General features: G+C 42.7%; 1 protein-coding gene across 4 annotated transcripts in view; it reads left to right on the forward strand.

Moving 5' to 3' along the window:
• Nucleotides 1–12,663, forward strand: part of TRMT9B (tRNA methyltransferase 9B (putative)) — a 47,144-nt gene extending 34,481 nt beyond the window's left edge. For all 4 annotated transcript variants that reach the window (XM_058669858.1, XM_058669857.1, XM_004592682.4 and 1 more), the window contains 3 exons: nt 1,908–2,082; nt 5,507–5,680; nt 10,894–12,663. In XM_058669858.1, the coding sequence (XP_058525841.1) occupies nt 1,908–2,082; nt 5,507–5,680; nt 10,894–11,915 (1,371 nt within the window). In that variant the 3' untranslated portion in view covers nt 11,916–12,663. The remainder of the gene's footprint in view (nt 1–1,907; nt 2,083–5,506; nt 5,681–10,893) is intronic.
• Nucleotides 12,664–13,720: the final 1,057 nt, after the last annotated feature.

A 13,720-nucleotide genomic window follows, 5' to 3' on the forward strand; every position in this document is an offset into this window, starting at 1 on the left:
ACCAGCAGATGGCTGTGGTGTATGGCTGGGGTTACTAGCAGTCTGTGATAGCAATTCATTTTTAGCCATTGAGTGAATCAAGAGAAATTGCACTCCAAAATAACTGTAACTATGGTGAGAAATGGGGCAGAAGCAGGGGCGAGGGCAGACTCATGCTTCCTGGAGGCTGTGCAGGGCAGAGGGGCAGAGGCCAAGGCAGATCTGGTCTGTAGCTGTCTCACTGTAGGCCCTGTGGCGGGAGGGTGCGGGGTCCATGCAGGGACTCTAGGTCACTCCTTTCCAAGAGTCCTTTCTTTTTGCTGTGTTTCATTTCCTAACCTTGAGTCTCAATCACATTCCTTGTTTTAGCCCTAAAACTCCAGATCCATAAAATATTCCAGCACAGAGATTAGGAAGCCTGGCTAAACCAAGACCCATGTCTCTTGCTTTACCTGGGATTGTATGCGCCTATGTTTGCACTAATCTAATTAACTTAAGCATGCTTACCAGATTCATAAGGAATGTGTTTCTATACATGAAATGCATCTACAAAATATTGTAGGAAATTTAAATTCAGAGTTTCAGAAATGTCATATTGAGTACCCCAATTCTACAGACCAGTCTTAACAGTTAGCTATTTATTGGACACTCTTTATTCCACCGCATTGAAACCCAACTGTTTAAAAAGAAATAAAACAGCAGAAGCAAATGGATTCCTCTTACATACTTACAAGTACCTGTCTTTAAGGTTTCTTGTTAATGGTGAAGGCCAGTCAACTTTTAAATTCTCCGGAAGTGCCTTGCAGACCTAGAGAAAAATCTATAAATGTGGTTGTTGTTTGGCTACTGCAATTCTGAGGTTGAACTCAGAGCCTTTTCTTAAATACAGACTGCAAGAGTCTGTCAGCTGTGACAGCCTTTGCAAGTGCAAATGTGCGGGATTTTCTAAGTCATGGTGCCAATGGATTACTTGAGGGGAAACATGTGAAATGGACTTGCAGCCACTGAGCTTATGATTTAACAGCAAAGCATGCACACACACGCGTGCACACACACACACACACAGTGTTTAGTCTTCCTGTGTGGGGGACAGTTAAAGCCTGCCATATGTTTACTTTGAACATTCTAGTTGAGGGTGCAATATAAGCTGTTTCAGTTTGGGTGGAAGTTTTGTCAGATCTCGCAAATTAGATTTAAATTTGGTTTGGAGTATGCTAGGATTTTTTTTTTTTTTAGAAGCTGTGAACAAGTTCATGATGATTAAAGTCAGAAAGGGCCTTGTATGCCCTTCTCGGCTAGATGAACTTGAGGGCACAAACTCTGAAATGCCTTTGAAGTGTGTACAAGAGAAAGCAACACCATTCGATTTGTGTTTTAGAAAAACAGGACACACACCAGAGGGAAAACTACTGAACTAGAAAACCTGTCTGCAAACTGTTGAAGTTGCTTGGCCAAAACCAAAAGAAAGAAATGAACACCTTGGCTGTAACAGAAGCAATAGGGATGGAAAGAAATGGACAGTACCCAAACACATTGAAACAGCAGGACTAGAAAGACCTCAGGGTTGAAGTGGAGTGTTAAGTTACCAGTCACAGGTACTGAAAAACTACTTATTAGATAGAAGGATCTTATCCAAAGTGAGCCAGTTGGTAAGAATTCTGGCTGTGCTTCTAAAATTAGAAATTGGTCTTTCATTACCTTGACTCTGTCCCTCCTAGACCCTTATTTCCTGCAGATAACGTATTGTGCATTTAGAAATCCTACAGACACTGATTATACATGGTCCGGTCTTGAGGCCTCAGCGGTGAGCATGTAGTGAAGGCTTCCTTGTAGCTTTTGGAACATGTAAGGCCAACATGATTTTGGCGCTTGTACACGCCCTCCCTTGGCTGTCCCTGCTGCTTCCTCTGACCTGTATTCTTCCCCAGGTGGGTCGTGTCTTCCCCGACATGGACCAGGAAGCCAGCCAGCTGGAGAAGCGGCACGTGCATGCTGTGTATGAGGGCACTGCTCCATACTTCAGCGACCTGCAGAGCAAAGCCTGGCCCCGGGTCCGCCAGTTCCTCCAGGAGCAGCAACCGGGCAGCCTCGTCGCTGACATAGGTGATGCGGGCTCGGGCCATGTTGTGTGAAGTCTCTTCCATCACATCCATCCTCTGCAGATACTGTTTGGTTTTTAGTAGAAAGCCTGATGTGGTGGCCTTGGCATGCCAGGACTTAGAATATTCATTGCAGAGCAGAAATAAACAGGTGGCTAGAGGGCATCTTTGAAGGGCCTTTGTCGACATCCTCTGCTGAAATTGCCTTGACACGGGTTAAATAAACCGGGGTACATGTGGCCACTTGTGAAACTGACCAGTTTCAAGACATGTACATTTGTAATTTCTGTTTCGTGCTGGCGGTACCCCATGAGTACTCCAATTCCCTCGATAGCAGGGCCCAAACTGTGAGATTATGGAAGAGGTCCTATTACATCTTGGTAATCTCACAGTTCCTTTCCCTTAATTATCTCATAAGTATCTTATTACTACAGCATATGTTTAATTAGATAATAGTCTCACAAGCACTGATTTGTCTGGGGGACTTGGCTCAGTATCTTTCTAAACAGGGACGTGGTAAACCACAGCCCAGGAATCCCAAGAGTGACATTTTAAGATGTGGCTACATTGTCACTTGCACTTTGCCCATCTAAAATCACTTTTAGTGGTTGTGGTAAGTCTACAATTACAAATTCCATCGAGTTTGCTATTCACTGTAAATACTGGTAGGAGAAGCAGACATGGGCAAGTGCTTCAGACTGTTGGAGGAAAGGAAAAAGAACTAAAAGATCCTTTTATTTTGATTAAAAAAAAGTATTTGGGAATCTATGCCTGTTTTCCTTTTCATCATAGTCATTTCCATGAATGTTGTACACACTCCTCCTGTGTCTAGGGCTTCCGGATCATTAAAGGTTGTGTGGGCAATGTGGAATTGGGGGTGGGGAGGGCTCATGACAGGTGAGAGTCTTTGAAAAATAGCTCTATCCTTTCAGTTTTTGAAAGATAAATCCAATGGCGGAAGGTGTAATGAGTCTGGAATTTTTCTCACCTAGGAGCTTAAAGTCAGTGTGTGGGAAAAGAAGTTTGTAATAAATGGCTTTGACAGGGGCCCAGCCTGATGTCTCAGTGGCTAAAGCATGCTTTGCATGCACTGGGATCCCATATGGGTGCCAGCTCGTGTCCCAGCTGCTCCACTTCCCATCCAGCTCTCTGCCTGTGGCCTGGGAGGCAATACAGGATGGCCCAAAACCTCGGCACCCTGCACACGTGTGGGGGACCTGAATGGAGCTCCTGGCTCCTGGCTTTAGATCAGCTCAGCACCCGCAGTTGCAGCCACTTGGGGAGTGAACCTGCAGATGGAAGATTTTTCTTTCTGTCTCTCCTTCTCTCTGTAAATCTGATCTGCCTTTCTATTTAAAACAAACAAACAATAAAAGATATATGGCTTTGAGACAAGCAACATGTATTATAAGAGAGCTACTTTGCCATCCCTTAAACCAAAATACATTCTGAGTGAAGCAAGATTTTAGTGCTAAACAATGGAATTAGAGGACTAGATGACAGAGGCAAAAGGCCAGCCTCTCCTAATATGACACACACACAATAATAAGAAATCATAATAAGAAGTGCAAGAACAGGCATGCTGATACAGTAGATAAGACTACTGTTTTCTATGCCCACATGCCATATCAGAGTTCATGTCCTGGCTACACTGCCTCCTCTCTAGCTTCCTGCTAATGTATTCTGAAAGGTAGCACACGATGGCTAAAGTCCCTGGAAGACCTGGATGGAGGTCCCAGCTCCTGGTTTTGGCCTGGCCCAGAAGTAGCTATTGCAGGCATTTAGGAATGAACCAGTAGATGGAAGATTTGTGTGTGTGTGTGTGTGTGTGTGTGTGTGTGTGTGTGTCTTCCTCTCCCTCCCTTCCTGTCCTTCTCTCCCCCTCTCTCTCATACATCTGCTTTTCAAGTAGATGAAAATAAACACTTTTTAAAAAGATCACAGGGAATATGAATGCCCTCGGAGGCTGAGAACTCTGAGGTCAGTCATTTCCTATTGGATTTCCCACACGGGATGGTAGCAGCCCCAAACACTCTCACTGGCCGAATCTGATTGGCGAATTCATTCTTGCCATTCTTTGCTTGAAGCAAGCAGAAATTAGAATACACATTATATGGCAAGCACTGTGTTTACAGAATAACAAATACTTCCTCATGTGTGGCTTCAAGAATATGTATAACATGTGAAAGAAGGAGTGGGCATTTAAGCTAGTGGTTGAAATGCTTGCGTCCCATGTTGGATACCTGGGTTCCATACACAGCTTCAGCTGCTGAGTCTGGATTCATGCTGATGCCAACTCTGAAAGGCAACAGGTGATGCTCATGTAATGGAGTGCCTGCACCCCCACCTCCCATAAGAGACCTGGCTACTGGCTTCAGATCGGCACAGCACCGGCCGTTGCGGTCACTTGGGGAGTGAATCATTGGATGGAAGATCTTCCTCTCTGTCTCTCCTCCTCGCTGTACATCTGTCTTTCCAAGAAAAATAAATAAATCTTCAAAAAAAAAAAAAGAACTGATAGGAGATCTAAATCAGCCTTGACATACTTTGTAACCTCACACTGACCCAGGTTGGATAAATAGATGTCAAAAATTATTTTTTCATTCACAGTCTGAGTTTTAAAATTTGAATAGCATGTTTTATTGTATAAGTTATTCTATTCATGGCCACTGAAAAGTTGTCAGTAGTGCCTTGTTGTACATAGCCTACAAGTGGTAAGAATCCTTTGAGAAATGACAGGTTCTTTTTTTTAAGATTTATTTTTATTGGGAAGACAGATTCACAGAGAGAAGGAAAGATAGAAATAAAGATCTCTGTATGCTATTCACTCTGATCCAAAGCCGGGAGTCAGGAGCTTCTTTCAGGCTTCCCATGCAGGTGCAGAGTCCCAAGGCTCTGGGCCGTCCTCGACTGCTTTCCCAGGCCACAAGCAGGGAGCTGGATGGGAAGTGGAGCTGCCGGGATTAGAACCGGCGCCCATATGGGTTCTCAGAGTATACAAAGCAAGGATTGAGCCATTGAGCCACTGTGCCAGTCCCAAAATGACAAATCTTAAGCATAAATGTCTTCACATATATGCACTTATACATAGAGAACCTATATGGGGAGTAAAGAGACTGCTATCCATACATCTCTGAGTTGCTGGAACCAATCTTGTCATTCTCAGTCATGGGCCAGCTCACCTGTTGGGATTGCTTGTTTGTGAAACCCATGGAAATGGGCTCAATAAATATACATAAATGAGATTCCTTTTTTTTTTTCCCATCACATGCTATGTGGGTGCTTGCTAAAAGCTCTTAATTTTGCTTTTTGTGAATAGCTTCCCACCAGGGCACATACTGTTTTGGTCAGTTGGTATAGAACTCTTTGTAGTCCTTGGTATAAAACACGTGAACCGGTCACATGTAACCCAGATTTCTTTCTTGCAGGTTGTGGGACTGGGAAGTATCTTAAAGTGAACAGCCAGGTGCATGCCCTGGGCTGTGACTACTGCGGGCCATTGGTAGAGATTGCCCGGAATAGAGGATGTGAAGTCATGGTATGTGACAACCTTAATCTCCCCTTTAAGGATCAGGGCTTCGATGCCATCATCTCCATAGGAGGTAAGGCAGCCGGGTCACACATTCCCTCTTTGTCATGAGAATAGCTTACACGTTGAGGCCGCACTCAGGACTCAACATCTGTTCTCTGTAGAGAATTATATGTCATTCCTTTCATCGATTTTTTAAAAATAACTCAACTTCTTGACTTATTTTACTGAGCTCAGGGGTGCTGAAGGCACATATGATTGTTTCAACGTTGTACACCTTTAAACTGTTATTGTATTCTTTTTGAAGATTTCTTTTTGTTTCTTTGAGTTATAGCTTAAAAAAAGGAGTAGCAGAATATTACTCAGTAAAAGTACTACTTTGTTCCTCCAAGGAGTCAGAGAACCTTTGCAGGCCACAGAAATCCCTTTTTAAACAAAATTCTGGGACTGATGTACTGAATGTCTCTTGCTTTGGTCTGCCACTCACTGGGCTCACGATCCTGGAGGCGATAGGTCCCATGCGCTCCCAGACTGCTTTGCTTCTCAAAGGCCTCTACGCTCATTTCCTGCCAGACAGTGTTTATGAGACCAGGAAACCTGTTGCTCACATTGTCTCTAGCCAGCCCAGAAAAAACACATGCCAAATAATGTAAAACAAAACAAAACTACAGGCCTGGAATCTACACAGGTAGGCTCATGCTAGCTAATACATCTGTTCTTGATACCAAGAATGTCTTATTGAAGTATGGTAAAGAAGTTGATACATCAGGGAATCCTGTGACAAGCTGTTTTGCAGTTGAGAAAAACAAAATCTTTTTCAAGGTAATTCCTAAGAGTGCTCCAAAACAATTTGAAATAATACTCTATTTGTTCACAGCTAGTTTTAGCAAAGCAAAGTGTTAGCAAAGCAAAACTGCCATTCATGACCAAAATGCAAGTAAAGACTGCTTGCTTCCTCTTAAGATAGCCAAGGATTGATTCAGTATTTGCTGGGGCACTTTCTTTGCACAATAACAGGATGTAGGTCTGGGTGCCGTCACCTTGGACCAGGTTAGGACTAGCAGGAGACACTTACCATGAGAACCTGTTCCATGATTGTCTTATGTTTTTGCACTTGAAATGATTGAGTCCATTGTGGATGTAAGCATTAAAGGGAGTGTGTGAGGCAGCTCAGGCTACTGTAACAAGCACCCCTGGACTCGGTGGCTGGAATAGGCTCTGTTTATGGTACAGTTTCTTAGATCAGGGTACCAGCAGAACCAGGTTGCTTCTAGTTTTTTGTTTGCTTTGCTTTTGAATGTTTAGCTTATTAGAAATTCATGTATTTTTGTTTGAAAGGCAGAGCAACACAGAGAAGAGGGCTGTCCTATCCACTCTTTACTCACTAGATGGCTGCAATAGCCAGGTCTGACCCAGGCTGCAGCAAGCTGGAAGCCAGCGACTCCATTCTGGTCTGCTACACGGATGGCAGGGACCCAGGTAGCTGGGCCATCTTTGTTGCCTTTGCAGATGTATTATCAGGGAGCTGGATTGGAAGCAGAGTGACCAGCACTGGAACTGGCCTTCTGATATGGAAGCAGGTGTCACAAGTGATGGCTTAGCATGCTGCACCACAGTGCCAGCCCAAAGACTGGATTCCAGTGACAGCTGTCTTCCTGGCAGATGGCTGCCTTCTCTCTCACTGCACCTTCACGTGGAGGAGGCCATCCTAGGGTGTGTGGGGGGAAGGGAGAGTGAAATCTCTCTGGTTTGTTCCAATAAGGGCACACACAAGTCTCACCCACCCTGCGTCACAACCTGATCTAAGTTAGATTACCTCCCAATCATTCCATCTTTCCCATCACACTGAGGGTTGTATCTTGGGAGGATACAAGCATTCAGTACATAACCAGCCCTCACCAGCAGTCAGCAGCCCCTTGACCTTGAGCTTTCCAGCCTGCAGAACCATGCACAGAACAAGGCTCTGTTGGTAATAAGTTCCCCAGTCTATTGTGTTCTGTTGCAACAGCAGAAAACGGCCTGAGAAGCCTGGTTCCCATATTCTAGTTAAAAATACCTCCTTAGGTGGAAAAAATAGCATAGGAGTCTATGAACTGAAACTATGAATTCACAGAATGTGATCACCATCAGTTCAGGTTCATATTTCAAACAATGTTATGGGAAACTTCAGTAGACTAGCTCCATTCTATTCATGCATGTTTACTGCAATGTCTAGAATTTTCTGTAAGCACTTCTTCTTTATCTTAACATAAAAAAACTTTTTTCTTTTCTATATGCCTTAATAATAATGCAATAGATTGACACATCACATCTAGTTACCCATTCAGTGTCTTACCAACAGATTAGAAAATACTCTGAAGAAAATTCTAGGAAAATTTGGCAACATATCAGATAAGTGTCAATCAACTTCAGCTTTAGTTTGGGGTCCTTAGTTGGGACCTGTGTTGCTTTCTGCCCAGCTCCCCTTCTCAAAAACATTTGACAACACCCAGAGGGATTTTTAGTTCTCACCACTGGGTGTATGCATGTATGCTCATGTCACTGGCAAGTGTCCACCCAAGAAAGAATGATCTGGTCCACAAGTCAATAGTGCTAAGGTTGAAAGACCTGCTTGATGGTAAACCCGAGAATCCTGAATGTTTATAGTTACAGAGGAGATATATATACTAAAAAAGGTAAATAACAATAAATCATTTAACACCAAGAGGTAACAGGATTTCACAGGTGACCTTTTGTAACTTTCTGTCTGATTCTGAAAGGCAATTATAAATTACAATCTGTTTTGTGGATTTTCAATAAGAACATGCTGCCATAGGAAGCATATACTGAATGCTACCTTTGCTTTCAAGTTATATTTATGCTTTTTAGACACAAAATGCCACAATTTTGTCTTTTAAAAATTAAAAAAATTCATTGACTTTCCTGACAGTGATATTTCAGATAAACATATCTTTATATTCCTTTTTTAATTATTTACAATGTTTCTTATTAATGCATATGTGTATATAACACGTTTTACATGTAATTTAAAAATCTTCACTTGTAAACATCTTTTGCCAAAAAATCATTTGGCTCAAAATTGTTAGTTATTACATGCAAAATATAGCATGTTTAAATGCATTTTATGTGTTAATTTCTGTTAAATATAAAGTATGCTACAAAAGATTGGGATATTCCTTGGTTGAAATGATGGTATTCTCAAATGAATGGAAATGAGTGACCCCTTACTCATTAACGAATGAGTGGGGACTTTCCTCCTTTAAAAAAAAACGGATGCTTTGAAGCCCAATAGTGTATGAGTCTATATTTTCAAAATTGTAATGAAACAGTCCTGTATCAATTTCCTCATCTTTATGATCAGTTGTCATTGCTGACACTGAGTGAGTGCACTCAGGGAAGGCAGGGTCTCAGGACCCTGCGAGCAAGGCTCTGGTCTTAGCATCTTTGTTGACTGCTTATCGCCTAACCCTGCTCTGTGTGTTTTTATGTCAAGGACACATTCATTTCAAACTCATGCCAACAACACTGGAACTCAGGACTGAGTAAAGCTTATCTGGCTCGTGTGTTTCCTCTGCAAAGCCTAGAAGAGGGTTCTTTCTTGTTAGGACACCAGATAGCACATCCCACTCTGTTCCAGTCATTTTTCAGTTAGTAAAATTGTCACCAAAAAGTGCCAAGGTGCAGAAAGCAGAGCACTAAAAATAGTCCATGAAGAGAACACTTGTTAACTGTATTTGAATGAAAAGAAAGTAGAGATTATTCCAAATCTCAGCTGAGAACACAAGCGCTGGGATGTGTAAATAGCCACCAAGTAATTGAATGACCACAAAATCTTGGGAGTATTAACTTTGGGGAATTAGATAAATTATAGTAAATGGGCATATTGGCAAATACACAATTCACAATTAAAATACACTACATTTATAAAAGTTCTGGAGTGAATGAGATGCAAGTCATTGAACATACAGCAACACCATGGCGACGTGTGTGGATGTGAACATGAGAGATTTGTAGAGTTTTTCTCAGTCCTGAATGCTAAGCTTCCTTTTAGCTCACTGCCCAAGACATTATTTCTAGAAATATATGCCTTCCTGTGAATCATGATAAAGGCTTCTTCTCTGGGGAGTGTTGTGAGGCTTAGCAAGGCAAGGACTGGTCAGAAATCATTGGCTCTTTTCTGATGGATTACGAGGAGGGACATGAGGTCTTAGCCTCCAAACTCACCTTATGCTCACACCTGAAGCTGTCTCACGCTGCTGCACAGTGGAGCCTGCTGCTGCAACTGATGGAAAAACAATAGAGGGGTGCCTGTTGACTGATCCTCCTCCGGCCCTTTTATCCGTAGAGAATCTCACTTTAGATAGTGAATGTGTCCTAGAGGCAGGTAACCAACTGAGATTAATTTGCTGAAAATCACCACCAATAGAGGAGGTGTGATGAGCATTAGAGGTGCATTGTCAGCCTGCTCCATCTCTGCCCTCCCATTTCCGTCAGAGGAGGAGGTCCCCCCTCTTTGCTTGGGGCTGCATTTTTCCCTGGGATATGTGGTAGGCCTGTGTGTAGGAAAACCATTTGCTATTGTCTGCAGAACACTGTGCTCCAACTCCCCAGGAACTAACAGGCCAGTACTTTTCTCTACATAGTTGCACAAGAATATACCTAGGACACATGATTGCATACAGGTGGTCTTGCTTGAATCTCATGCATGTCTAGCAGTAAAAGGATGGCCTACCATCGATTTTTTTTGAGAGAGAGACACAATTAAGATAATATGAACATTTTAGTAAATTTTAAGCAGTCATTTCAGAAAAATAATCTGAAACATTTTCTGTGGGCTGGATTAATTTTATTAACGCTGATTAGTGATGTTCACCCGTCATGGTTTTAGAAGTGTCAGTATTCATTTAAGCAATGAATTGTGTCAAAGAGTTCTTTCAGGGAACATTTGCCCAACGTAATGTCCCTTTTGGGTCACCCTGCTCATTAACGGAAGTTACACTAAAAGAGACCTTGTGGATAATTTATACCTAGCCTTCTTGTTAAAGACAAAGATGCTTAAAACCTATAGAACCTGAAAAACTTCTCAAGATCAGGAGACCAATGAGTCCAGGAGAAGCGATCTGCTACTGCCAGGCCCATGCTGTCTCTACTACCACCTGGCCTTCCAGGAAATCAGATTATACTCTGTGTCCCTGTGTCCTTATTGTTATATTGAAAGCATAAATTTACAAGTATGGATGTTGATGTATGTATACATATTGAGATACAGTTTCTTCTTTTTTTCAGTCATACATCACTTTTCCACAAAACAGAGGAGAATCAGAGCAATAAAAGAGCTGGCCCGGGTCTTGGCCCCGGGTGGCCGGCTGATGATCTATGTCTGGGCAATGGAACAGAAGAACCGACACTTCGAGAAGCAAGATGTGCTCATTCCTTGGGACAGGACCTTGTGCTCCCAGCCCCTCTCAGAGTGCGGCCAGTGGGGCAGAAGGAGGCTGTGTGGACACGGGGAGACAAGCCGGCCCCACAACTCTCCCTGCTCCAACTGCGGCTGCTCCGTTTGTTTCAAGAAGCCATGTACATCAAGGCGGTCCCACAGCATGGACTACGCACCTGTCATGGCGGCAAGCTGCTGTGCGCCTGTTTCTAAGGAGGACAATGGGTTCTATAACACGCTAGGCAAGTCGTTCCGTTCCTGGTTTTCATCCAGATCTTTGGATGAATCCACTCTGAGGAAGCAAACCGAGAGAGTGAAACCCTTGAGGAACACGGAAGAATGGGCCAACGGCACCGTGTCCGTCCAACCCTCCAGGCTCTCCAGCTGCGACTTCGAACCCCAAGAGCCATTTTTCACAGTGGAGCAAAACCTCGAGGAGGACGTGTTTGAGGACGTGTCTTCTCAGAAGCCTCTGGAGTGGCTGGGAGTACCAGGCTCGTTGAAGCATCTGGATGGAGGCCCTCATCGAGGTGGGAGGCGACATGGAGGCGGGGATTTTCTGGAGAGCACTAACTCCGGGGACAGTTGTTCGCACGCAGCTGATTTAGAGGAAGGTGACCCTCCTGCCAGTACACTACTGAGCAGGATTCCTGCACTGGGTTCTGCAGATTCTAACTCGGAGGACACGATTTCCCTCCCGGAACAGCAGCCTTCGGATCCCAAAGCCTTCATGCGCTACTACCACGTGTTCCGCGAGGGTGAGCTCTGCAGCCTGCTGACGGAGCATGTGTCGGAGCTGCGCATTCTCAGCTCTGGGAATGACCACGGCAACTGGTGCATCATCGCCGAAAAGAAGGGAAGCTGGGACTGACTGCAGCCTTGCAGGCAACTCCTTCAAAAGATGCCGAACCGGCCTTTCTCCATCAGGTTTACTGTGGTTTCCTGAGTTTGCAGCACTTTTATTTTCTAACCAGTTTATACTTTGGTCTGTAAGGGACTGTGAATTGATCCTCTTTTGAATAATATTTGCGGAGAGCATAGAGCCTGGCATCTAAAATACTGGACACAGCACGTGAGCTGAAGCACGGCGTCAGTATCAAAAACCTAATGAAGCAAAAGAACATTCACTTCAAAATGAAATGCTGGTTAGATTACCTTAATATGGCTTTTCAGTATTATGTATTGACTTTTAAAAGACTTTGGTGGTAAATATGCCTTTACAGTAGTGTTTTTATAGAGAACAGGGGTGTTTTCTTGCTGTTAGTGCAGACGACCCCTGTGCAAATGACCGGTGTGCTTGTCCCACTGGGCCGATGGATGTTGAACTTAGGATGAACTATTTTGTGTCCAGGACTTTGCTGCTTTTTTTAAGCCTTCATAGAAGTAAGGCTGCAGAGAGACAAGAAAGTTAAAATTATTTCCTGTGTTAACTAGTGAACTTACGTCAGTATGACTGGGCCTGCGTGGATTTCTAAAAATAATCTGGCACTTTATTTTATTGAGTGCTCCTGATATTAGAAATGTATCCAAAATCAACTTCCCCTTCAAATTGACTAAAGGTAGAATTTCTGCCCCCTTTTAGAAAAATGAATGAATTGGTATTGTATAGTCCCTGTGCCTATCTGAAAGTGAGCTAACCCATGCATGTGGTCACAAACAGAACCTTTAGAGAGGAGAAAATTAACATATGACCAAAGCCATTTTATGGACCAGAGATCCCAGAAGAAAAGAATTTTTATTTTAATGTTGCCACTAAATCAGTAATGGATTTCATTTGTTTCGAAGTTTCCTTCCCTCAGTGATTGTATTATTAAAATAACAATGCTGCTTTTGAAGAAACGTTGATTCTTTTCAAAAATGTGACTGATAATTATTGATGTCTGTAATTCTGTTTGGGCTTCAAATTAAGATCGCATCATTGGAGTTTGATGGATATGGTCATCCAGTGATAAGGAGACAATTTATATTGTTTGATGCACATGTTTTATTAGGGGAATAGTGGAAACAGATATACACACTGGGTATAAATTAAACATTAATTTAGTGTCTCTTCCTTGTCTTAAGATTGAACACTAACCACCAAAACCTGCCTGATATTCTTGACAAAAGAAAAAAAAATTAGAGTTAAAAGTGTTACAAGGAGACCCTGACAGCCACATGGTTATAAATGAACATTTCCTATTTAGAGCTGTTGTCATCAATTCTGTAATCCCAGCATTGCCCCTAGATTTCTTCCAACAATCATCTCTTGCTAGTAGGAGCCTACCACTTACAGCTCATTTTGTGGAACTCAGTTTATTGCACTATACTGGCATAGGTTTTAAACAAGCCCATGTGAACAAACTCTTTATACACATACACTCCACTGTGTAAAAAGGGTTATCTGGAGTACTTCTTGGGGGAGAAATATTTTTATTCTTTTGGAGTCAGCAGTAGATAAAATCGTGATTTATTGTTTTCACATGGTGAACACAAGAATTCTATGCATTCAGACATTATTTTGTATACAAATACTAACAGTTGATAACCTCTTTGGGAAAATCTTTGGGGTGTGTGTGTGTGAAAAACACTCATTATTTTCCTGTTGCCTTTGGATTTAGAAGAAAACCACAAAAGAGCAAAACAGACATAAATTTCTTGATCCTTTAAAAAAACCCCACTTGTCTTTAGAATTGT

Source organism: Ochotona princeps, chromosome 11, assembly GCF_030435755.1.
Source record: "Ochotona princeps isolate mOchPri1 chromosome 11, mOchPri1.hap1, whole genome shotgun sequence".
Classification (NCBI taxonomy): domain Eukaryota; kingdom Metazoa; phylum Chordata; class Mammalia; order Lagomorpha; family Ochotonidae; genus Ochotona; species Ochotona princeps.